The following is a 26,243-nucleotide window of genomic DNA, read 5'->3' as shown; positions in this document are numbered from 1 at the left end:
CTCCTGCGTACACCAGTCACCTGGTCACTGCGCCTGCAGGCGACAACTAATTACTTTCACACTCGGTTCAACTCGAGTTCAACTCGCGTGACAGGAATTTACCCAAACAAGCTGTATTTAAAGGGGAAGTTAAGGCAAAAATTAAAATTTCACCAGTTGTAGTCTTCGGGGTGCTGAGTCGAATGGTCGTGGTCCGAGGAAGCTGAGACGCTCCCTTCCTACTTGAATCCCAATCGAACTCGCGCACTTCCACCGAAACTGGGTGACTGCGCCCTACGAGATGGGGATTAGGCCTTGACAGATTATGCTAGCATAAATTTTCACATAATTCCTACCAAAATCGAATAATCGCATTATTCGAGGCAAATTGCATACGAATCGCATAAAATTGGACTAATCCGCCTGTTCGCATCAAATTCCATACAGTTGTACATGTTCTACAAGTACAAGTACAAGTAGACACACCAGGAAGGCGTAGGTTTACGACTCCCTTGATAGCATGTCCAGTCCACTACAATCAGTGACCAGGGTGGCGGTCATAGCTAGGTCGGACGGTGCGTTGAATCCGTTGAACTTTTGCTACTACAGTACAACGCCCTCTTCAAAAAAATTCACCTATTATTTTGCACAGAACCATCATATACATTAGCAGCATATGTGAGCATAATGCCGCATAATATGATAACTTTTCGCATAATAATAGCATAATTCTGCAATTTTTTCAGCAATGCGAAAAGCATAATTTCACGAAAATATTAGCATAATCTGTCAAGGCCTAATGGGGATTTGTATGCAAAATGTCACTAAAAGCGCCATTTCGTTCTTATAAAAGCACGGATGACCGCGATTGGCCCATATGTTGTAGTCTTTTGGACGCTGAGTCGACTGGTTTTGGTCCGAAAAGGCTGCGATGCAGCGTTCCTCCTTTATTCCCAATCGAACATGGTTGAACAAGTGGTCACGTGCTCCTGGGTGCCCAAATCACCTGGTCACCACGCCAGCAGGTGACAACTTTCACACCAAGGTTCAACTCGAGTTCAACTCGAGTGACAGGACTGCACCCAAAAAAGGTCAAACAGGCTAGTAAGTTGTACCCTGCAGGCACGGTGACAAGGGCGTCGGAACCGCACCGGCCGGGGCGGCCATGGCCGCCCCACTTTCCGGGCCAATTTTTTTTTTTTTTTTTTTTTTTTGGAGGGGTATAAAGTGCATACAGCATGCATGCATGCATGCAGTACATGCAGTGCACATCTGTACGTGTGCACGGTGTGGTGACGTGGTGCAGTATGCCGTACATGTATTTCGCTGAACTTTGATATCTGCGTAACCTCTGGCCTCTGGGTTCAGTGTGTACACTAGCCTCTAGCTGCTGGCTGCTGGTCGGTGTCAACCGGACATGTCTAGTTGCACATCATGATCTAACCTAATCTAACATGCACGATTCGCAACATAATCGGCATTACTGCAGCAGGCAGGTTTTCCCTAATACTAGTCACTACAGACACCACGCCGTTCTGCTCCAACTTAGTTTGATAAATTTAGTTTGATTATGGTGAGCTCATCATGGCGGAGGCTGAAGTAGTTCCTAATGCGCCCCATCAACCAAGAGGTTTTGACTTTCCGAAAAGAGAGTTTGGGAAGAAGTCCGTCGTGAAACGTGCTTTCCAGGCCAAGTGGTTTGATCGTTGGTCATGGCTGCATTATTCTGAGGCCAGAGATGTAGTGTTTTGTTTCACCTGCTTCCGCGCTCACGCAGAAGGAAAGTTGGTGTGGTCAGCTAATGCAGATGGCGCGTTCATCGATATAGGCTTCTCGAATTGGAAAGATGCTACGACAAAGTACGATGCGCACCAGAACTCCAAGTGTCATAAGGAAGCTGTCCTGAAAGCTGTAAGTTTACCAGGCGCGGTAGTGGACATCGGAGAGAGCCTGTCAGCGCAACACCAGCGCGAGAAAGTAGAGAGCCGGCACTGCTTCCTCAAGATACTGTCCTCGCTGCGCTTTCTCGCACGCCAGGGACTACCATTACGTGGTCACGGTGACGACTCCCACTCCAACTTCATACAGTTGATGTCTCTCCGTGCTGGTGACGACACGCGCCTGTCCACATGGCTGAGGAAGAAGAAGGGTAAGTACACCTCCGGTGATATCCAGAATGAGATACTTGGCGTAATGTCCAGTGATGTTCTCCGTTCAATTGCCGATCAAGTCAAGGCTGCCAAGTTCTGCACTGTTATGGTGGATGAAACCACAGATGTGGCAAACAAGGAGCAAGTTGTCATGTGCCTTCGCTGGGTAGACAACTCTCTGACACCCCATGAGGATTTGGTCGGAATGTACGTGGTCGATTCAACGCAGGCATCTGTACTCGTCACGGTCATCAAGGACATACTGCTACGTCTTGGCATTAGCATCAACTGTGTGCGTGGTCAATGCTACGATGGAGCATCCGCAATGTCTGGGCGGAGAAGTGGCGTGGCAGCACTGTTGCAGAAGGAAGAGCCAAGGGCTATCTACACTCACTGCTACGGCCACTCACTGAACCTGGCGTGCATGGATGCCGTCAAGAAGTGTGCCACGCTACGAAACAGCCTTGACATCGTGCAGGAAATCACAAAGCTGATCAAGAAGTCACCACGCCGAGATGCCCTGCTGCAAAGGCTCAAGGAGGAGATTGCACTGCAGTCTCCTGGTATCCGTGTGCTATGCCCCACACGATGGACAGTGAAAGCAGATTCTCTTGACAGTATCCTGAAGAATTACGAGATACTGCTCCAGCTGTGGGATGAGGCTCTTGCCATTGTCAAGGAGACAGAGATGAGAGGAAGGATCATCGACGTGGCCACCTACATGAAGTCATTTGACTTCTTTTATGGTGTTGTGCTGGGGGAAATGTTGCTCCGACACAGCGACAATCTCAGCAGAGCCTTGCAATCGTCGCGACTGTCGGCTGCCGAGGGCCAGAAGGTTGCTGCCTTGACCGTCGCCACACTCCAAGGTCTACGCAGTGATGATCACTTTGACCTCTTCTGGACACGGGCGACAACCATGGCAGACGAATCCTCCGTGGACGAGCCCGTCCTTCCAAGGCGACGCAAAGCTCCCAGACGGCTTGAAGTGGGCGAAGGAGCAGGGTATGTCGTCCCTGATGTGAAGGCAAAATACCGTCAAGTCTTCTATGAAGCCCTGGATCTGCTCGTCAATGGCATCCAGGATCGCTTCGACCAGCCAGGTTACCAAGTGTACAGCCAACTGGAGAGTCTGCTGTTGAAGTCGGCGAAGGGAGAGGACGCAGCAGTGGAGCTGGCTGCAGTGTGTGCACGGTACGGTGCCGACTTCGACCGCAAGAACCTGGAGTTGCAGCTATCGATCCTGAAGAAGTCCGTGCCAGCCAACTGCGATTGTCTGTATGCTATCCTGGAGCACATCACCAGTCTATCTCCAGGCCAGCGGTCACTGATGGATGAGGTGTGCACGTTGGCCAGCCTGATCCTGGTGATGCCTGCAACCAATGCAGCGAGCGAGAGATCATTCAGCGGCCTGAGGCGCATCAAGAGCTACCTGAGGTCGACAATGGGGCAGGCAAGGATGAACAGCTTGATCCTCCTAAATGCCCATGTGGAGCGCATCGACAGCCTCAACCTTCTGGCCATCGGCAACTCTTTCACGCAAGGGTCCGACCACCGCCAGTCTATCTTCGGAAGATTTGTGGCAGCTGATTTGGACTGAGCTTCCCCATTCCGGCTTCCACTTCGTGTATATAGTTCGAGACTATTGGACCACTTTCTTGAGGTATTGGTCACCCGTAATATTATGACATCGTTCACATGTATTGTTCACACAGCGGTGTGGCGGTTTCATCGTTTCACAAGCGTGAAACTCGGAGTAGCAACTTAAGTGTGTATTGTTCTATTCAACACGTATTCCTATTAGAACCTGGTGATGCAGCCAATGCATTGGCTGGTTGTACAGTAGTTCCGCACCGCGCATGTCAAGACATAACTGGCATGCATTCGACCTCTTCCTGGCTATGATGGTCTTAGTGTGCACTGGTGGGCTGACAGTATCTTCCCCCCCCCCCCTCCTGCTGTAGTGTTCATTGTACTATTGTGTTCCGCCGTCGCCCCCCCCCCCTTCACAACTGGCCGCCCCACTTGAAATCTCCTTCCGACGCCCCTGGGTGACCAGGTGACTGGCGTACGCAGGAGCACGTGACCGCTTGTTCAACCATGTTCGATTGGGAATAAAGGAAGAACGCTGCATCGCAGCCTTTTCGGACCAAAACCAGTCGAGTCACCGTCCAAAAGACTACAACATATGGGCCAATCGCGGTCATCCGTGCTTTTATAAGAACGAAATGGCGCTTTTAGTGACATTTTGCATACAAATCCCCATCTCGTAGGGCGCAGTCACCCAGTTTCGGTGGAAGTGCGCGAGTTCGATTGGGATTCAAGTAGGAAGGGAGCGTCTCAGCTTCCTCGGACCACGACCATTCGACTCAGCACCCCGAAGACTACAACTGGTGAAATTTTAATTTTTGCCTTAACTTCCCCTTTAAAGTATAATTATTAGTAGTGTACCCTGAACTGCTGAAGAAGTCAGGAAAACCGCGAGCTCCCATGTAGGGAGCAACACACAATTCCCCAAGTATCGCCGAAGTCGCACCAACCTCTTCTTCACATTGTTGGCCCCAGCGTGGGCTTGCGAATTAGATGGTTTGCTGGCAACAACGTTGTTAATGGCCAACGGTCCTCGGCGCTTGTTCAACACCTCCATGAGCGATACTGACTCATGCTCCTACCTGGTGTTCACGAGGTGTTTGTCGCGCTGGAAACGGAGTGTCTCTGTAAGTCTGTATCCCTGGTGATGTTAGTGCGTGGAGAGCACTATATACATGTAAGTAGTGCTATTCAGGCACAATCTTCCTCAGCCTACTCAAGCTCAACTGATGAGGGGTCAATTCCCCGAAACACTGTGTATTAAGCAGGGAGTGGTGCTTTCTTGCAGGTTTACTGAGTCACACGGGACGGTTCGATGGACTTTTCGTGCACACTGGATGGCAGTCGTGAGTCAGTCAAGTGAGAATTCAAGTCGGCAGGAAAACCGCGAGCTCCCATGTTGGGAGCAACTAGGGTCCAGCAGATTCTGCCGGCAGACAAATTAGCAGAATTCGGTACTTTTTCTGGTAAGTTTCATGCATGTTTGGCATGTGGATAAAAAAACGGAGCAGAATTCGAGGAATTGCCCGCCATAAGGTTTGGATGGTTCTGCCAATTTCACTGCTTTTCGAGCAGAATCTGCCACCTTTTCGAGCAGAATCCGCCGGTCCCTAGGAGCAACACACAATTCCTCTGTATAATCAGACATAAGAAAATTCTAGGGGTCAAAGGGGTGTAGCTTTAACTAACGAACGGGTAATTTTCTTAACGTGCAGGTTAACTGGTACCCTTCAGTAGCCATGTTTATTTTTTGCGCAGTTTTCACATAAATCAATATTTTAATTGATCTGTTCTCGGATTGCATTTTGATATCACATTGTGATTCGCAAAATTGATTGGTGTCTGATAGTCGCAGAGGTAGATCAACTAGGTGCAAAAATGCAATAACAATGCAGACATCCAGCGTGGAGTTGTAAATAAAACTTGAAATCCAACATAAATCTCTTCTTAAAATATTGTTGAACAAGCAGCGTTTATTTCCTAGTCTTGAGCTCTATTGTATCAGCAATACTCAGCCACTGCAAGATAATCGCAAACAGCAGCTTTGCGTTTTGATCCACAGAATTCGCCTAGGTAAAATTCCCATTCATCTCTCCGTATTCAATTGGTTTTCTCTGTCCCGGTCCACTCGTAATAGTCTCTCACTTCCCTGTGCTAATTCAGCCGCATTTACCAACTCTCCTCTGTTTTTGTCCTACAGCCTTTGGCTGCAACTTCCCCAGCATGTTAAGACATCAAAATGTCTTTCCAGCTTTAAAAATGCACTCCGATCGCATAATGTAGTACGATAGGATCTCATTGCTGGATTCTTGTCTATCCTTCTTTCTTCTCTTTTTCTATATTCCTTTCTTTTCTTTTCTTGCCGTGGTTGGCTATCACCCCTCTCTCGCACTTTGCGTGCCAATTGGTCATGAACCACGAGTTGAGTGAAATAAATAAATAAATAAATAAATAATTGACTCCGGCCTGGAATGCGTGATCCCAGCAGTGTTGCTCCGTACTGACTGGATCATCGAAATCCAAACGGGTACCCTTTTACTAACGGTTAGGCCTTGACGGATTATGCTAATATTTTCGTGAAATTATGCTTTTCGCATTGCTGATAAAATGACAGAATTATGCTATTTTTATGCTAAAAGTTATCATATTATGCTGCATCATGCTCACATATGCTGCTAATGTGTATATGATGGTTCTGTGCAAAATAACAGGTGAATTTTTTGTAGAGGGCGTTGTACTGTAGTAGCAAAAGTTCAACGGGGTCAACGCACCGTCCGACCTACCTGCGACCGTCACTGATTGTAGTGGACTGGACATGTTATCAAGGGAGTCGTAAACCTCCGACGTCCTGGTGCATCTACTTCTACTTGCACTTGTAAAACATGTACAACTGTATGGAATTTGATGCGAACAGTCGGATTATTCCAATTTATGCGATTTGTATGCAATTTGCCTCGAATTATGCGATTATTCGATTTTGGTAGGAGTTATGCGAAAAATTATGCTAGCATAATCCGTCAAGGCCTACTAACGGTACCTTAGATTAATGGGCGGGTACACGGGTATCCCCCCCCCACTTTTACCTCCTGCCCACTCACACTGGTCCCTGTTTCCGATCCACTCTACTACATTCCATGATCACCACGTGGAACTCCCTGCCTACCGAGATTAGGATATCTGAAACCCGTGGTGTATTTAGCCGGCACGTTAAGTCCCATTTCCACAGGTATAGATTCCATCCTCGAGGTTTTCTCACTTCCTGATTACCCCCCCCCCCTTCTTTACCAGTACCCTTTTCGCTTGCTTCTACGACTTCTTATTTAACCTCTTCACATTAATCTTTTTTTATCGTAATATTTTCTTTCTTTTAAGAATTGCACCCTATTGCACACGCATTGTACACGTATATTTATTCTCGGAGACCCCCTTGATTTAGGCTTCGGCCTTTGGGGAATCCCTCAAATAATAATAATAATAATAATAATAATAACCCGGTACACCCCTTTGACCCCTAGTTCAAAATTCTCATTTTTTAGAAAATATGCAGTTTGCGGGTTTTGCGCAGCGCCTCACAACTTCGCTGGCATATTTGATGTCAGAAGCGCCTCTAAATTCACTTCCTTATTTTGTACTGTTGTACACATACAAATATCAAGGCAAAATTGCTTCATCAAACTTGAACAAACTTTTCAGACACCAATAGTTATAGTGAAGAAAAAACATATCTTTCCATGCCCGCATGGTGCCAGGCACCTCCCCTCAGCCTAGACTGGCAAAAAATATGGAACGCTTCAGGGATTTGCGTGTCATCCTTGCGCAGGGGCCATGCTAATCTTCTCTGTATCGTTCCAATTTTAGTATATGTAACACCGAAGTGATACAACATTATTGTCATCGGGGGTGGTTTATATAGTGCCTCCGCCTATCTACGTGGGTATGATCAGGAAACGCGCTACGGCCAAAAATGGGACGATACAAAGCCCAGGGACTTGGTGAATATGTGATATGCAAACAAGAAATATTTCCTTGGCTTGAGGTGTCTCGCGTGGTGCCTGCCTACTGCGTTGTCCTAGCAACCGCCAGTTTAGGGTTGGTTCACATATCGCCGGTATGCGCCGGGAGTCATCGGCGGTGGGCCTCTTGCAATCTCTTCCGGCGCATGGCAATTTATGAGAGCCAGTTAGGCACCGGCGGATAATGCTAGTTATTTGAGGAAATTGTGCTACTAGCACTGCTAGTTATTTGGAGCGATTATGCTAGTTATAATGCTAGCAGTGCCGATAGTGCTACAAAAATGTCAATACATGCGGTGGGAAATAATGACTTCCCTATGCAGTCACTCGGAATATGGCAGTATCACAGGGCAAACACGGTGGAAACATAACACACAAAGAAAATTGACATTGAACTTCAAGACAAGCATTGCAAATTTGGAAATCAAATTTGCAAAAAATGTGCACAATGCTATATTTAGCTCCAAGTACAAGTCAGTGCAGTTTGAACAACTCCGTAAACGCAGCAAACAGTGCCAAACACGCTTCTGGTAACGGTGGCATCCAGCATACACTTTCATCTGGACGTAGTCCTAGTTTCACACATCGATTGTGCTAGACAAGGTCACATTTGGAGGCTTTATGCTAGGGCAGTGCCGGTCTTCCCCACATGGGTCATTATGCTAGTTATTATGCTAGCATTATCCGCCGATGCCTAGAGCCAGTGCAATCACAACCAAATCATATGGTAAAAAATCGCAAGGGATCGCCAGCAAAGTTTTGCAGTGCCCAACTCTTGCGATCTGCTCTGGGACCGATCCCGTACAATTTTGATCAAAAGTGGTTTGCGAACCGTTTGCGCTGGTGATCGCCGGTGCCGGGACCCAGACTTTGTCAAAATTTCAAACCAAGACTCGTCCTAAATATTCCTAAATAGAAGCTAAAGATGAGGTCTGCTCGCCATTCTTGCAGTTGCTTCAAGGTGGCAAATATAGTCAGCATACCAACCCGTCCTTCTCGGATGATCTGCTTGACTGTTGTACAGCTAATAATAATAATAATTCGCGGGATTCGCGTTGGCATCGCTTGAATGTTCAGAAACACACAAACTAGCCTTCGCTTCCGCAGGCCACCACTATGCCTATGCCTTGCACACCTTAGTGGCGAATGCAGATCTCACAAGTGAGTCAGGGGAGAGTAGGTGAGTCTCTCAACCAAGCAACCAATCAATTTGTACAGCTTATGAGACAAATACCGCAAAACCTGGTTTAAGCGACCACCCCACGGTGCAAGCAAAAGCGGTTGTTAAAGCCAGGTGGTCTTTAGAACCAGGTCCCACACATTCGTGGCTTCTCGACGGATCGTGTACATACTTGTGCATGACTGTACTTCCATGTACTCATGTTGACAGGTGTGGAGCATAGAATACTTTCGTGCAGGCGAAGCACACCTCGCCCAGGTGCATGCAGCGCATCCTGCACTGTCACTTGTCACTTCTGTTGACTCCACGCACTTGGTTCGGAGCGCACTTCAACCATGTTGCAGTCAACCCTGGCAGCCAAGATGGCACTTCCATCTGTCTTTATCTCTCTCTCTAACTCTCCTCCATTATAATCTTTCGTCAAAACTGCACGGCAATCAGCCTCTACTTTCGCCTCAGCATCATGATCTTGATACTGCTATCTTTGTACTTGTTTGCGTACTTGTTTGCACTCATATCTTGGAATAACAAGTTTCCTGGTTTTCTCCCCTCCCTTCTCTCTTTCCTACCCTTAGAGTTCTTGCTCTCCTGCTCTCCTGCTCCCCTCCCCGCCCTTCCACTCCCCATTTTGTTTCCTTTGGTGCACATGTGCAGCTGTGATGCCGAGACCCTTGGTCGGCTGAGCTTCACAGGTCCCACCCACTCCGTCCTGCTGGATATGTACCATTGTGTCGAGTTCTTCTCCTCATTTTAGTTCATCATGCAGTGAGTGTTCAATAGTAAAAAAATAAAATAAATACTTTGTAGTATACATGGCACCACAGCAGTCCTCGTACCGTATGCGGGACGGATTGGGAGCTAGCTCACCGCCAGTACTTCCCGGCGCCGATTTGGCTTATGTGAACCAATCCTTAATGATAGCTTGCATGCCGTCCGATTTGGCTTGCATGCCGTCCTACCAGCAGGACCCAAGAAATCACTCCGAGAAAAGTGCTTTTTGGTTGAAAATTTATCAAAAAATTGTTGAGAGAAGGTCTTTGTAAGGCAAAGTAATGGTGCAAAATGCAAGACTAACGTTATATCCAGTGCGTTGCATATGTGCACTTTTATCAATTTGTTAAAATGGCCGCACATGCTCCTATCGCAGCGCTAGCAACTACCGTAATGTTGCGTATAAAAGCAGATGCTTACGACCGTATAAGCCGGGGTTCAAACCCTGCTTCTATTCAAGTTATGCTTCTATTAGAAACATGCTTCCACGTCGACATCATTAGTCTGCACTGTGCAGTGCACACTGCCACGCATGTACTCGCGCATGTACTTTACAGGGAGCGGCTTCTATTCAAACCATGCTTCTGTGTCAAGGCGCGCTTCAAAAATCGGCTTCTATTCCCCTATATTCGACTATTGTGATACCGCTTGGTGTGGCCTTTCTGACACAACTCTGAACCAATTAGAAGTCCACCATACATGTAGATTTATACTTAAAATTCTTTACAACAAGGATCGATGTTTTCCTTCGGATGCCCTTTATCGACTTGCACACACTTCTCCTATCTCCGTTCGTCATAAGCACCATCTCTGTACACTGGTTCATAAAATATTTCTTCATAACACCCCTTCACACATGATGAAGTACAATTGGTTTTCGACAAGCTCAACCCGTAACGCGCTCATCCTGCCTCTTGTTAAGTCATCCCAGTATCTAAAGTCCCCTTTGTTTTCAGGCTACTCTCATTGGTTATCATTTCCATACGGTCTGAAAACTTGTTCTTCTATTGGTCAGTTTAAAGATCTACTATCACAACTAAACTAGACGCAATAATTATTATCGAAGAACATTCTCGAATACCTGGGTGATGCACGAATTTTGATAGTGCTCACTTCCGTTAATCGTTTTTCTTTGTAATTTTCCATTCATTTTCTGCTTTAATTCATATTTGTTTTCCTAGCTTACTATTGCCGTGGCTGGCTCAACGCCCTTGTCTCAGGGGATTCTGTCCCTGCATTAGCTATGCTTGTCACATGCTATGAGATTGTGTCTAATAATAATAATAATAATAATAATATAACGAAGTAGTGGTTGCGACTTCGGCGATGATTTTGTAAGAAAGGTTTGCTCCCCACACCGGAGCTCGCGCTATTCCGCCGACTTTACTTGACACTTGACTGACTCACGACTGCCATCCAGAGCACACGAGAAGTCCATCGAACCTTCGACTCGGCAAACCAGCAAGAAAGCACCACTCCCTGCTCAATACACAGTGTTTCGGGGAATTCACCCCTCATCAGTTGAGCTTGAGTAGGCTGAGGAAGATTGTGCCTGAAGAGCACCACTTATATAGTGCTCTCCAGGCACAATCATCACCAGGGATACCAACTTACAGAGACGCTCCGCTTCCAGCGCGACAAACACCTCGTGAACACCAGATAGCAGCGTGAGTCAGTGTCGCTCCTGGACGGTGAGACAGACGTCGAGGACCCTCGGTCATTCGCAACGCTGTCACCTCCAAACCAACTAGTCGCAAGCCCGCGCTGGACACAACAGTACGAAGTAGTGGTTGCGACTTCGGCGATGATTTTGTAAGAAAGGTTTGCTCCCCACACCGGAGCTCGCGCTATTCCGCCGACTTTACTTGACACTGACACTGACTCACGCTGCTATCTGGTGTTCACGAGGTGTTTGTCGCGCTGGAAGCGGAGCGTCTCTGTAAGTTTGTATCCCTGGTGATGATTGTGCCTGGAGAGCACTATATAAGTGGTGCTCTTCAGGCACAATCTTCCTCAGCCTACTCAAGCTCAACTGATGAGGGGTGAATTCCCCGAAACACTGTGTATTGAGCAGGGAGTGGTGCTTTCTTGCAGGTTTGCCGAGTCGAAGGTTCGATGGACTTCTCGTGTGCTCTGGATGGCAGTCGTGAGTCAGTCAAGTGTCAAGTAAAGTCGGCGGAATAGCGCGAGCTCCGGTGTGGGGAGCAAACCTTTCTTACAAAATCATCGCCGAAGTCGCAACCACTACTTCGTACTGTTGTGTCCAGCGCGGGCTTGCGACTAGTTGGTTTGGAGGTGACAGCGTTGCGAATGACCGAGGGTCCTCGACGTCTGTCTCACCGTCCAGGAGCGACACTGACTCACGCTGCTATCTGGTGTTCACGAGGTGTTTGTCGCGCTGGAAGCGGAGCGTCTCTGTAAGTTTGTATCCCTGGTGATGATTGTGCCTGGAGAGCACTATATAAGTGGTGCTCTTCAGGCACAATCTTCCTCAGCCTACTCAAGCTCAACTGATGAGGGGTGAATTCCCCGAAACACTGTGTATTGAGCAGGGAGTGGTGCTTTCTTGCAGGTTTGCCGAGTCGAAGGTTCGATGGACTTCTCGTGTGCTCTGGATGGCAGTCGTGAGTCAGTCAAGTGTCAAGTAAAGTCGGCGGAATAGCGCGAGCTCCGGTGTGGGGAGCAAACCTTTCTTACAAAATCATCGCCGAAGTCGCAACCACTACTTCGTACTGTTGTGTCCAGCGCGGGCTTGCGACTAGTTGGTTTGGAGGTGACAGCGTTGCGAATGACCGAGGGTCCTCGACGTCTGTCTCACCGTCCAGGAGCGACACTGACTCACGCTGCTATCTGGTGTTCACGAGGTGTTTGTCGCGCTGGAAGCGGAGCGTCTCTGTAAGTTTGTATCCCTGGTGATGATTGTGCCTGGAGAGCACTATATAAGTGGTGCTCTTCAGGCACAATCTTCCTCAGCCTACTCAAGCTCAACTGATGAGGGGTGAATTCCCCGAAACACTGTGTATTGAGCAGGGAGTGGTGCTTTCTTGCAGGTTTGCCGAGTCGAAGGTTCGATGGACTTCTCGTGTGCTCTGGATGGCAGTCGTGAGTCAGTCAAGTGTCAAGTAAAGTCGGCGGAATAGCGCGAGCTCCGGTGTGGGGAGCAAACCTTTCTTAATAATAATATAAATAAATAATAATATTCGACTCATGCTTCTATGCAGGTCATGCTTTTATACGCGACACTACAGTATGTCCAAAGTGAATTTTTACCATGGCACATCGATTGTGGTGAGAACCTATTGTCTTTCTTAGCCTGCCATGGCAGTGAAGTGCATAATTCCATACTCGGTTTCCATGGTTATAATAGGCTGTTTCCATCGGCCTCTTCATATTTGTGCAGCTGCACTGTTGAGCTTCCGCTGTAAAACAAAAATAATAATAATAATAATAATAATGGTATTTCGCAATAAATTCAATTCCATTGAAGTTCATCATAAGAAAGTTCTAAAATTTTGGTCTCGAAGAAACCTTCCTTTCCCTCCAATGAGTTGTACTTATTAGCTCAGATTACTCCGTTAGAGCAACGCCGACTAACTTGCCTCTTTATATTGGTTCATCGAATGCTCTTGGGTTGTGTTCCTGAACATATAAAGCCTTATAACTGGTTTGTTTCGGGCCGCTCAACCAGAAACAAAGTGTCTCTTCCCAAGGCCAAGTCAACGCAATTCACAAGATCGCCATTCTTCTAGGGCTACTGTGCGTGGCTACAACTTCCCGACTCAGTGAAGACTTCTGCATCATTGAAAGAATTTAAAGTGAATCTGAGGGCCTGCTGATGACTGAGTGCACCATAATAATAATACTTGCAAGTAAAAAAACTAATCAATATAGCTTTTCGGCTGTTTCCTTTTCATGTATATACTTTTCTCCTTCTTTTACCATAGTTGGCTATCACCCACATCTTCCCGTTTCGGCTGCCATCGGAAGCCATAAGATGTCGAATAAATAAAAACAAAATAAAAATATGCCTTGCACGATCACGTCTAAATTGTTCGACTCCTTTATTATCCCCTTAGTAATAGTTTAGGGCCAGGTTTACCTCAATGTTAGACTGAACATAGGCCGTGCAGCATGTCTGTGGATGATGGTCCTACCGGTAGGACCGAGGTCCAAGCTATCATTCGGAAGCCAATCACAGGACAGAATGTTACAGTTGCTGTTGACTGAGTTATAAACTGGCACACTGCACACTGCACCCCTCCCCTTTCCCCTGGATTTACCTGAGAGACATTTGAAGAGAACATACCTGTACTGTATAATCAGATAGACCTCCTTATAATTGTCTTCATAATCCAGAGGTTGAAGGTTCGCATCCAGGTTGGATCAGATTTTTGTTCAATGTTCATTGTTAGTGTCAACATTTCTTCACAAGAGTGGCCAAAGAGCACACAGAGAACGGTCCAGTTACTGTTCTTATTTTTCTAACATTTACATGTTTTCCCGCAGTGTGCTTCGACTACACTACCAGAGTACTGAAGTCCGAAACATCTGATATTTGAATTAGTTCAAATATGGCGCAAAAAATCTCTTCGGGAATGTGCTAAGACGAGTCTTGCATTTTCCAGCATAAATATATCTAAGCGATTGGACAACAGATGCTCAACTTTGAAAGCTTCAAATGCACAAAGTGATCACAGATTTCATGTCACTTGTGCACTGGTGTACTGCAGCAGTGTAGGGATCGCGTTGCTGCATTATAATTATACGCTGATATCACTTCACAGATAGAAGATCCATAGGGGACAGGGACCCCCCCCCTGCTATTCATGACCAATGCGCTAAACCACTGAGCTACATTCTGATTCTTCAACGATTCACTGTGATGGTAAATGTATACCTATCGGCCTTCTTCAATCCATCAATATCTGGCTTGCATCGTGCTGGCAAATCACACCACTGAAGAGGACCCCGGGTCATGTGCTTGATCTGGTGAGTAGCACATCAAACTATATCCACTGTGAGCAAAATCACAAATTGAAAGTTCAAGTTTGCACTTCATGGAAAATTCAAAGTGTTAGGAACTTAGGTCACGGATGGCTCATACTGCTCTTTCCTCTCTGAAACTCAATGCTGGCAAGCCAGATACGAAAGAAAGGAAATGTCACCCGAGTCATTCACACCACCCCTACTCAAACCAGGGACGTTTTATTTCTCGCCGGCCGAGCGGAGTGAGTGAGGCGAGAAATTATTTCTCGCGCATCAAAATTATTTGTCTTGCGAATATGGAATCTGATGTTTTCGCTTTTTGTTGCTGTTCTTTTTGCCTGACTCCTTCAGTCAGTTTTTTGTGTCTCACCAGTGTCCCCACCCTCCCACCCTTCATGTCTGCCCATCTTCTTCCATTTCTTTCTTGGCTGTAGATATGTGGTGCCTGGTTTTATGCGGCCAGGTTGCCACTTGGGGTTATACACTCGGTTTTTTCCCTCATTCGTGCGTCCGTCGGCGCGAGGGTTTTTTCTAGTGTTGAAACGAGCGTATCTATAACAAACGAGCGATCAGTTCCACTAACGAGCAAGCTATCGAGCGAGCTAACGAGTTTCATTGATGTGGCAAATATGATTATTTTTTTGAACAATTTTTTTTCGAAGTTTTAGTTCGATTTTTTTCAGCTGGTTCAATTATCACCGCCGGCATTTGGGGTTGCTGCTGCTTCACTTTGGACTGCTGTTTGGTGTCGAGATGTCTTTTCAGCGCCGTCGTCGATTAGCCTTTGTAAGAATAGACCGTTTTGCAAAGATTGCAAGTAGCCCTGGTCTTCGCTGCATCGCGGGAGAAAACTTCCAAACGACTGAGCGTAACTTTCACTCGAATGGAGAGGTGACCGAAGCATATCCTGCGACAGGTCAGCAGATGCGGAACAAGACATCAGTAGAGTCCACCAAAGCTGCAACGACAACTGAAACAACTCAAGTGTCGTGCAGGCATACAGTCACCTGTAACAGCGAGTGATTTTCACTTTGCGCAGGACTGGACTCTCGATCGACCAGGGAGTCGTAAAATAGTTTACGACTCCCCGGTCGACATGTACTGCCATGTGTACGGAGTACGGTGTACGGTGTTCGTTAGTGCAAACGAGCTGGCTGCACAAACGAGCCGAGTTTCTGGCGAGCGAGCTAACGAGTATCCGGTGAGATCGTTTCAACACTAGTTTTTTCCCGGCTGGCTCGGTCCAGAGAAATTAATCTGACGGTCCCAAGTGGTGCTTGTCCTGGCTTATTATGTTAGATGAATGTGCTAATTCCTTCCTCTTGGGGTCTGTCCCCCTCTTGTTGCTCCTAGTTTTCTTCTGCATTCCGGTTCACATCTGGCTGCGGCCTACTACCCTCACTCTGTGTGCTCCTGTCTCTGTTGTCTGGGTCCATGTCGTTATGTCGGTGTATGTGGAGCGAGAACTTGCTATTCGTGAGCAATGCTCTAACCAATAATATTATTATTACAGAGCAACAGTAAAATTCTTATTGATGTATTCATGTAACGAATTCAGTTTAGCGTAGGCGCACATCTCGCAACTACGTATCTGCTGCGCAACAGCGCCCTCTACGGTTCTGGCCGCGGCACTTGTTTAGCGCGCCCGGCCGCGACCGGCAAGACTGCCTGCTGTGCATCACATTAATTTATGCGTACGCCATCACAATAATTAATTCAGTTTTGATCGGGTCCGAGTCCGCAACGTGGCATATCTCCTTGCCATTCTCAGTTTTGAGTCTTCTCTGCTTTGGCTCATGCCCGACTTGCATCCTGCTGCCTTTGTCTTTTGCTGACCGAACTGTCATTGCCTAGTCATGTCGGGCACCAGGAAGAGAACCCGTCGCGCAGCACCTAGCCCTGTCACCGACCCACCTGTTTCTTCGGCTGCGGACCCCGAGCTGCCGAGTAACGCTGCCTCACCACTCGACGGCGGACAATTCAAGCAATTTATATCTGACGAAGTCCAGAAAGCCGTCACCGCCGCCCTGGCAGAAACGGTCTCCCCACTGCTTGCCACCATCGGATCCTCGCAGCCTTCCCCCGCCATGGCTGTACCCACCGGAAATGCTGCACCAACTGGTCCGGGTGCTGGCTCTCTATCTCATCCACTGAACGTGCCGTCTCACGTGAGAGAGAGGATTTTGCGAGGTGAGTGTGTTGATTTGAATACACTGTTACCGGAAGCTCTTGGGGCACCAAAGCGTGACACGATTCAGTTGAATTTCAGTGGGTCCAGGACTGTTGAGCTGCTGGATCCCAGCTCTGGCGGGCATGTCGAGAAAGTTCGTAGGCATGTTCACGACCTGGTTACATGGCTAGAAGCCTGGTCCAGATATATGTTCGTACTATGCTCGCACGCACCCAGCCGTTTCTCCGAACTGATGGCATATCAGGCCACCATTGTATCGGCCAACTCCTCATACTATCCGGAGGCCTGACTCGAATATGACCGGGAGTTCCGTCGGGCAATCTCTCTTGACCCCAGTAAGCGGTGGGACGCCATTGACGGCAATCTCTGGCAACTGAAAATGACAGGCCGCTCACGCCCGCAGTGTAGCACATGCCGGATCACTCACCCTCCATCGGGTAGCCAGTGCCCTTTTCGTGCCTCCCGAGTACCAAACCAGCAGTTTGCACCACGGTCTGCCTACACCAAGTCTGGCAAAGAGATCTGCCGGAATTTCCAGCAAGGTCGATGCTCCAACACCGACTGTAAATTTGCCCACGTCTGCTCCCAATGTGAGGGCGCACATGCCCGCCCCTCCTGCCCGCGTCGCTTCTCCACTGGCAACCAGCGGCAGAACAAAGCTTAATGAACTGCATCTCGATAGTAGCATTCTCCGGACACACCCTACATTCTTTCACACTTGCCGCACACCTATTCACGTTAATCGCCTCCGTTCCTTACTGCGTGCACACCCCGATCAAGCTTTTGTTAAATATGTACTTCATGGCCTTACGTATGGTTTTGACATCGGCTTCAATGGCCCACGCCAAAGCAGAATGTTCTCCCCTAACTTACCTTCTGCGAGGATGCATCCCGATTTTATTACCAAATACCTGCAAGAATGTTGCTCCCGCTTTGAACTGCTAGGTCCTTTTTCCTCCTCGCTTTTTTCTTTTTTTCATTGCTCCGGTGTTGGCTGCGTTCCGAAAAAGAACGGCCGCTTCCGTTTAATCCACCATCTCTCTAGCCCAGAGGGTCAAAGTGTTAACGATGGAATTTCACGTGAAGATTTCAGCTTGCATTACATCACTATTGATCACGCGATCGATGCAATTATGCAGTACGGTCGTTCTGCTTATCTTTTCAAACTTGACATTCGGAGTGCTTTCCGCATTGTACCGGTGCGGCAGGAAGACTGGCCTCTGCTAGGTATTCACTGGCAAAACCAATATTATTTCGACACTGTGCTCCCCTTTGGCTTACGCTCCAGCCCTGCCATTTTTAACTCTATTGCCGACTGCCTTGAATGGATTGCTCGCTATGAGTTTTCTATTACTGACCTGCTCCATTATCTAGATGATTTCCTTTGCATTTCTCCATCGGAGCTGGTGGCGAACCAACGTGCTTCCATCCTGCTTCGCTGTTTCAACTATGTCCAAGTCCCCTTGGCACCTGACAAAGTGGAAGGTCCAGCTCAAGTGCTGTCGTTCCTGGGCATCGAGCTGGACTGTGGCAGACTGTAGGCCCGGCTACCAGACACCAAGTTGCAAGATCTCCGCACCTTGCTCGATCAGTATGTCAACCGTGGCGACATGACCCAACGCGAACTCGACTCACTATTGGGAAAACTCTCCTTCGCAGCTCGGGTAATTATACCTGGTCGGACATTCATGCGCCGACTCTGGGATATTTGTCACCGCTACAGTCAGCCACACTATAAGATCAAACTCTCAGTTGAGGCCCTGGAAGACCTGAAGTGGTGGCAACGCCTCCTCTCGCAATGGAACGGAAAGTCCTTCTTTCATATGCCAAATTGGACCCCGTCTCCCGACATCCAATTGTTTACTGATGCCAGCGGTTCGATCGGCTGGGGCGCATGTTATGGCCATCGCTGGATCCAGGGACAGTGGTTGCCGGAACAAGCCGACTACTCCATCGAGTGGAAGGAGATGTTCGCCATTGCCGCAGCTTGCTCCTCCTGGGGCCTTGAATGGCGCAAGCTCCGCATACTCGTGTACTGCGATAACGAAGCCGTAGTGGCATGCCTGTCCAATGGTTGTAGCCGCTCCCCCCCAGTCATGGATCTGATACGACGGCTGTTCTTCATGTGCGCTAACTTTGGCTTCATTCTGTCAGCAAAGCATATTCCAGGATGCACTAACAAAGCCGCTGATGCTCTGTCTCGTTTTAACATGCAGGCGTTTCGCGAGGCGGTTCCGGGAGCTCGGGCGACAGCCGACCTGTTCCAGTCATTCTTACTGCCGCGGACGAATTAGCAGCACGATATGCTGCTCATGCTCTATCCGACAACACCAGATGAACGTATTCCGCCGGCGAATCTAAGTATCTCAAGTTCTGCCAACTTCAAAGATGGTCCCCGTTTCCCGCTTCAGACCTAAATGCTGAGTAGTTTTGCTGCCTCCCTAACCCAGTCGGTCAGACCAGTGACTATTAAGGTTTACCTCAGTGCTATCAAGAACCTGCACCTGGAGCTCGGTTATGTCGACCCGACCGAGGGCGCGCATTTCCTCAAGCGAGTGGTACGCGGTATTTGCCGTTGCCATGGAGTAGCCGCTGTCCGCCCAGGCTGCCAATCACGTTTCCTATTCTCTGCAGTCTGGTTGACACCTGCCTAGCTGCTCCAACCATGTGCCCTCACGACAAGCGCTGCCTGCATGCCGCTATGCTTGCCGTGTTCTTTGGTTTCTTCAGATGCGGTGAACTGCTAGAAGCACCTACCACGCGCGGCTGTTTGACATTCGAGTCAGGGATGCTCCAGGTGCATCTACCACGCTCGAAGACAGACCCGTCCGGGGAAGGTACGACGGTGCTGATCGGGCCAGCGGTGCCGCCATACTGCGCTGTGAGAGCCATGCTCACCTACCTCACTGCAACCGCCTCTGCTCGTCCAGGCAGTGCTGTGTTCATCCTGGCCAACGGGCAACGCCTCAACCGCAGCACTTTTACAGCCCACGTACGCACGCTGCTTAGCACCAGCGGCGTGGCAAACTGGCAGGACTATGCAGGCCACAGCTTCCGTATCGGGGCCGCTACCACTGCTGCCCTTGCTGGCGTCCCCGACCACCAGATCCGCTCCGCAGGGCGGTGGCGCAGTGATGCATGCCTACGCTACATCCGGACACCACCGTCATCGGCCCGAACGCTGGCCAGCAAACTATCCTCAGTAAGATCATCTCCCTGACACCGATGTTTCTTGATTCACACAATTCCCTCATAATGAACTATGCTATGCTGCACTGCAATACTGTTGTGTATGGGTATGTACTGGCGGTATGGCGAGTCACTCATAACTGGTCTGCCTTTCTATTGCGGCATTATGGCCTTATGGTCCTGCCTTTCCATTGCGGCAATCACAGCCTCCGGGCTTCTGCCTTCCTGCGGCAATCACAGCCTCCGGGCTTCTGCCTTTCTGCGGCACTCGCAGCCTCACGGGCTCGTGCCTACCTTGCGGCAAAGACCAACCAGTTCCTCGTCACCAGTACTTGCCCAACACAACCTAGCCTTATTCGTGTGGTGTATGCCTGTCTGCATGCCGTCTGTGTGCGCGGAATGCTAATGATGTATGCCTGCCTGCATGCCGTCTGCGTGCGCGGAATGCTAATGATGTATTCATGTAATGAATTCAGTTTAGCGTAGGCGCACATCTCGCAACTACGTATCTGCTGCGCAACAGCTAGGCACCGGCGGATTATGCCGCCAATAATTATTGGCATAATTTGGTGGTTGACAATTTGGAGCATAATTTGGCATCCTTTCGGAGGTAGAAGCATAACTGCATGTACATGGACATGATTGTACGACAGTTCTAGTACATGTACATGTACTCAATCTGCGGACAGCATGCTGTTTCGTTCTTTTTGAACTCATCAGCGCAGCACAGAGGAAATGAGGCCGAACCTGATAGCAATGGAAATAAAAATTTCCAATCAGTATGTAGGCTACACAATTGTGTACAATGCACCTGATCTGTGCTGGTGGTGTGCGTGGTAAAGGGTTCAGAGGTGACGCAGATAGTGTTTTCAATGAAAAGCAGGGTAGAATTCATGCCAGTAGATTATGGTATGCTCGTCTTCTTCAAAGTTCTTTCTGACACTACTATGATACAGTACATGTAGCAGAAGATGCGAGTGAATCAGCCTTTATCATCAGGTATCCTGGGGCGGACAAGATAGTGACGGTCGGGTAGTCCGCAAAACTCCGTGTTCATGTACATTATGCATGTTACTTCGAAGTACGAAGTCATGATCTCTGGATTTTAGCGGCCATGACTGTGCACTGTAGGCTATGGATAGTGCTCTAATAAGATGTATACTAGTACATAGTTGATGTTCGGTCATGATGGAAGGAGAGGTGGAGGTACGGGAGAGATGAGCTGATTATTCGCAGACTGAGGGTTTTTTTCTTCTTTTTTTTTCTTTTCTACAAAATCCACATATCTCCAGACACTGGGGTGAATGATGGTGTGTGGTGGTGGGGCCCATTAAGCTCCGCCGACCAGAGGTCTCGGCTTCATAGCTCCACTCCGGGTGACATTGGTTGGACGAGTATGACGATTACGAAGACATTTGAACATGATAAATTTCAAAGGTAACTCAAGCTAATTTGGAATGAAAAAATCTTTCTACAAAAGAAGTAAACTAATGAATAGAAGAAGTAGGTTTTCACTTTTCCATGTTGCGCTCTAGCATGCATGAACGGACATATGGGGATACTCCGGTAACATTTTAGTTGTACTTAAAAGCTATGGCCACTTGCAAGTACGAAAATAGCACAATTTTTCGAACTTTGAGGCTCCATAAGTACAACAACGTGAATATGTATCCCCACGTGCCGAAGCATAATATGACGATTTTGCGAGCATAATGCGAGAATCCATGGAAGCATAATTCCTTGATTTCGCGAGCATAATCCGCCGGAGCCTAATAAGTACAACAAAGTGAATATGTATCCCCGCGTACCAAAGCATAATATGAGGATTTTGGGAGCATAACGCGAGAATCCATGAAAGCACAATTCCATGATTTCGCGAGCATAATCCGCCGGTGCCTAGCAACAGCGCCCTCTACGGTTCTGGCCGCGGCACTTGTTTAGCGCGCCCGGCCGCGACCGGCAAGACTGCCTGCTGTGCATCACATTAATTTATGCGTACGCCATCACAATAATTAATTCAGTTTTGATCGGGTCCGAGTCCGCAACGTGGCATATCTCCTTGCCATTCTCAGTTTTGAGTCTTCTCTGCTTTGGCTCATGCCCGACTTGCATCCTGCTGCCTTTGTCTTTTGCTGACCCACCATCCCACCACTAACCATTAATACTACATTGAATCATTCCTACTTCGAGTACAATAAACCTGGTGGCGAGTCACTCATAACTGGTCTGCCTTTCTATTGCGGCATTATGGCCTTATGGTCCTGCCATTCCATTGCGGCAATCACAGCCTCCGGGCTTCTGCCTTCCTGCGGCAATCACAGCCTCCGGGCTTCTGCCTTTCTGCGGCACTCGCAGCCTCACGGGCTCGTGCCTACCTTGCGGCAAAGACCAACCAGTTCCTCGTCACCAGTACTTACCCAACACAACCTAGCCTTATTCGTGTGGTGTATGCCTGTCTGCATGCCGTCTGTGTGCGCGGAATGCTAATGATGTATGCCTGCCTGCATGCCGTCTGCGTGCGCGGAATGCTAACCTGGATAAGTTTTATAGAAAGGCCTTTGATGTATACTTACCATGCCGATGGTGATCGCCATACTGCTTGTAGAACAGCAGGCTCAGGGGCCATTTACATGAGAAAAATAAGCCCGCGCCCCCGGGCTTATTCGCCTCGTGCTTATTTTTCAACCGTTTACATGACGGTTGTACGGGGCTGAGTTCAGGTGAGTCGACTGCGATTTCTGCGCACGTTTTATTTTTTAAATCGCACATGAATGCAGTAATTTGATAACTGCAATCAATAAGGCAAGCTGAATCGACATTTGAATGCAGTGGTAAATGTTCGTGTATGATGAAATTTGGATCAAGAAGTGCCGCCTCACGCTTCCACTGCCTTCCGATTGTCACTTATTTTTCGAGAAGGTGAAGGATCGGCTAGCACCTTCCACTGAAAGAAAAATCAGAAGACCAAGAAAGAAACAAAGGAGACCCAATGTCCACGGCGACATCCTCTCTGGTTCACGAGGCAAAATCGAAAAATACGGAAAAACTCGCTTATAACCCCTGGGGGTTGAATAAGCTCGGGGGTCAAGAGTAGGTCTAGTTCAGATCGGGGCGAGCTGAATAAGCCCGCCTCACCATGTAAACGGGCGCTCTAGAATGACTGGGTGACAGATCAAGGCGGCCTTATCGTAAGCCTAGGGTTGAGTGAGCCCGGGTTTATTTTTCTTATGTAAATGGCCCCTAAGTCAATAGAAGCATTGATTTTGCCCCCGCCGACTTTCGCTATGGAAACACATCCATGTAATTTATTATTATGCTGAGCGGTGGAACCTACTTCCCGTCACCTACAATGCAACTGCCGTCAAACAAACTTCGGCACAGCTGTAGATTCTAACCTACATATAGTGGAAGCTGTTCGCCACCCTCGCTGGGTCGTCTTCACTTTGCTCCATGGAGTAGTCCTCGAACTCGAACCGGATCCTGTACTGCCAATGGAGCACAGCTCAATGACATCCGTCAATTTGACAACAGGAGTTCTGTGTTCTCCCCACACCGTTCATCGTCTGATCTCGTCCTCGTCATATCAACGCCATAAATACTAGTTTGAAGCATGCAGTAAAAAGCACCATACGCTCGTCTCTGACGTTCCGGTTTGAAGCAGTCGAAACGACATGACCACTGGCACCGTGCCCAGCCATTGATCACCGCAAAGCTGGACCTAGGCCTACGTGGTAGTCGGCAAATTTTGCATCACCCAATTTTTTTACAAAAGAATACCACACACCATTTGACGGCACAAAGCAGCTAGGCAGCGATGATACAATCATTATGAAATGGCAGGCCTGTCCGTTGCCCAATCCCAGCGGGTAAGGCGCAGGTGGGCGCTGACCTTCTCTTTGCAGTCCTTTCCTTGTTGGCTGGTTCAGCAGAACGCACTGCGGGAGCTGCCTGGTTCCAGACCTCCACAACAGCGTCGGGGAAGGACCGAAGGACATCATTCCGTACTCTGAGCAGCGGAGGAGTGGAAGTGAGCTGAAACTGGTGTGAGGGATGCCGTTGTGTGCGTCGGCTATGGCGTGATGTGTTGGTCGCTCGGGGTGGAAGAAGGGTTAGAAGCATGTCTGGGCCAGTTGAAAAGTGGAGCTTGTACAGAAAGCAGAGTGCTCCGACCATTCTGCGGATGTCTAAGCTAGGGATGTAGGCTCCATCACCGATTAGGCGAAGGCCACGGCGTTGGATGGCAGTGAAGCGAGCCACAGTGGTGGGTGCAGCGCTCATTCACGCGAGCATGCCGTACTCCAGGACCGGGCGGACAAAGCCCTTGTAGATCACACCACCCACGGCACCTGGAGTCCAGCACTCGTGAGGCTTTCGGAGGAAGCCGAGACGCTGCGAGCCTCGAATAGCCATGCAACTGCCTGATATGAGCTGTGAAGGACAGGTGTTGGCCAAACAGCACCCCCCACCCCCCCATGTACATATACATGACTTGTACTCTTTCATGCTCCTTCAGCTGAATGACTTTTCATGCAGTTTCACTGTATATCTATAATGTTACGAAGAACTGGCCCAGTTGATGGCGATGTAGTATCCCTGACTGTCAGTGATCACACAGCCAAGTCTCTACCAGTAGTTACAGGAACATTCTAGCTAAGTGCTTCCCACGCGCAACCACTTAGGACTAGATAGCCCTGCTTGCAAGACCGGTACGGCCGCATGACCTATTGCGTTCATGCTGTACTAATACATTACATTGATTCCTGTGTAGTCTGTTCCCCATCACTGACCCTCTTGATCCCTTGCGAGATTCCTTCCCGGTTCTAGGCATCCAACAGCTTTCTTCCCCGAATCCATGTTATTGTTCAGCCCTAGCTCACACACATTCAAATGGCTTTTCCTTAGATCTTTCAACAGTTGTCTTCCTAGTAATCTTTTGCACTCGCTCCCAGCTGCTCTCTCCCTCTGGCCTATATAAACCCATCATTCTTTCTCATTGCTGTGTGGAATTATGAAGTGAAGAGTCTAAGCCCAAGAGCTTGTTTTCCTCCCGCTAGTGCTGTCAGCCTGTATCACATTCTGTTGTAAGCCCAAAGTGCCTCAGACACGAGCAGGCTGGCAGACACTACATTGGTGTCAGAAGTGATTCGTACCTTACGTGCTTTGTTATATTCTCTGTATTTCGTAGTCCCCGTCCTTTCCTTTGTTTCCTGACCTCTCATCCATTACGTAGTTCTCGAGTATCATTAGTATGGCTCAGCAACAACAACAACCCGCTCAGGCTGCCCCGGCTGCTCCTCGTTTCTGAACCCATGACGACCTGAGAACGATGCAGAATCTCGGTTCGTCCGTCCATCCATACAGCAGATCGACGCTGCCACGTACGCATTTCGGCAAAATGGATCACCATCATTCTTCAGCGAGTTCCCATGACCTCCGGTATGTCCCTGGACTACAGCCACCGGTATATGTACGACCCAAGCGACGTCGGCCCTTTCGTCTTCGCCCATATTGTAACAGTCCAACTAACTTCAGTAGTCATTCTTGGAATAAGCAATGATCCTTGCCATAATGCATTCTTATATACATGAACAAGCAATGATGGACATAACACCTAACAGCAGCAGCGTGATAATAGCAGGTGATAAGTGTATCCTATTCCTAGTGTTAGTAGTAACAGTGAATCTGTTACACCATTCCCCCCTCTCAACTGTCAGAACAGTACCAATTCGAAGGAACAGTTATGGTAACTAATGATCATGCATGGATATGTGGAATGCATGGTAGCCGAAAACAACACTGATGAACTCAAGATCCAGTGCATGTCCTCTGCAAATAACGCCTGGCTGGCAGGGAAGCACTATCCTAATCATGCAGAATGCTACATTTCTATTGCAACACGTAGAAACTAGCAATACAACTGTGGCTGCCAATTAAATAGCAATTTTATGAAAAACGGTCCAGGTAGGTTTTCAGCGGAATAATAGCGTTTCCTGCTTCATCCATCAAGTATTCCTCCGGCTCCCAGGTGGCATCTCGGTAGCCCTTCCATTTCACTAGGTACTGCGTGCGCCGTCCTCTCTTCTTGTGCGACAACACCTTTTCGACAATGTACCGCGTATGGCCATCCGCATCGGTTAGGGGTGGAGGTGCCGGCTGAGTACGGCCCGGTATCTCATTGCCATGGTACAGCTTGA

The 26,243-nt window shown here is 48.4% G+C and overlaps 3 protein-coding genes and 1 non-coding gene across 4 annotated transcripts; 3 read left to right on the top strand and 1 right to left on the bottom strand.

The window, feature by feature from the left end:
- The first annotated feature begins 1,563 nt into the window (after positions 1 to 1,563).
- Positions 1,564 to 3,729, top strand: LOC135810510 (zinc finger MYM-type protein 1-like). Its single transcript, XM_065324000.1, has one exon. It carries the CDS (start codon positions 1,564 to 1,566, stop codon positions 3,727 to 3,729), a length of 2,166 nt encoding a protein of 721 aa, XP_065180072.1.
- Positions 3,730 to 7,494: 3,765 nt separating this feature from the next.
- LOC135811031 (U6 spliceosomal RNA) lies at positions 7,495 to 7,600 on the bottom strand. Its single transcript, XR_010552504.1, has one exon. It is a non-coding gene; the product is annotated as a U6 spliceosomal RNA (small nuclear RNA).
- Positions 7,601 to 18,470: 10,870 nt separating this feature from the next.
- LOC135810509 (uncharacterized) lies at positions 18,471 to 19,154 on the top strand. Its single transcript, XM_065323999.1, has one exon. The coding sequence runs from the start codon at positions 18,471 to 18,473 to the stop codon at positions 19,152 to 19,154; it is 684 nt and encodes a 227-aa protein (XP_065180071.1).
- Positions 19,155 to 19,525: 371 nt separating this feature from the next.
- Positions 19,526 to 20,080, top strand: LOC135810508 (uncharacterized). The gene has a single exon (XM_065323998.1). The coding sequence runs from the start codon at positions 19,526 to 19,528 to the stop codon at positions 20,078 to 20,080; it is 555 nt and encodes a 184-aa protein (XP_065180070.1).
- The last annotated feature ends 6,163 nt before the right edge of the window (positions 20,081 to 26,243 follow it).

Source organism: Sycon ciliatum, chromosome 2 (assembly GCF_964019385.1).
Source record: "Sycon ciliatum chromosome 2, ocSycCili1.1, whole genome shotgun sequence".
NCBI classification, from domain to species: domain Eukaryota; kingdom Metazoa; phylum Porifera; class Calcarea; order Leucosolenida; family Sycettidae; genus Sycon; species Sycon ciliatum.
The sequence above is the reverse complement of the archived record's forward strand: the minus strand, read 5'-3'. Positions and strand labels throughout refer to the sequence as shown.

What these genes read in the sequence shown, in the direction of transcription:
- LOC135810510 (XM_065324000.1), top strand. Translation starts at nt 1,564, where the DNA reads ATGGCGGAGGCTGAAGTAGTTCCTAATGCGCCCCATCAACCAAGAGGT.
- LOC135810509 (XM_065323999.1), top strand. Translation starts at nt 18,471, where the DNA reads ATGACCCAACGCGAACTCGACTCACTATTGGGAAAACTCTCCTTCGCA.
- LOC135810508 (XM_065323998.1), top strand. Translation starts at nt 19,526, where the DNA reads ATGTGCCCTCACGACAAGCGCTGCCTGCATGCCGCTATGCTTGCCGTG.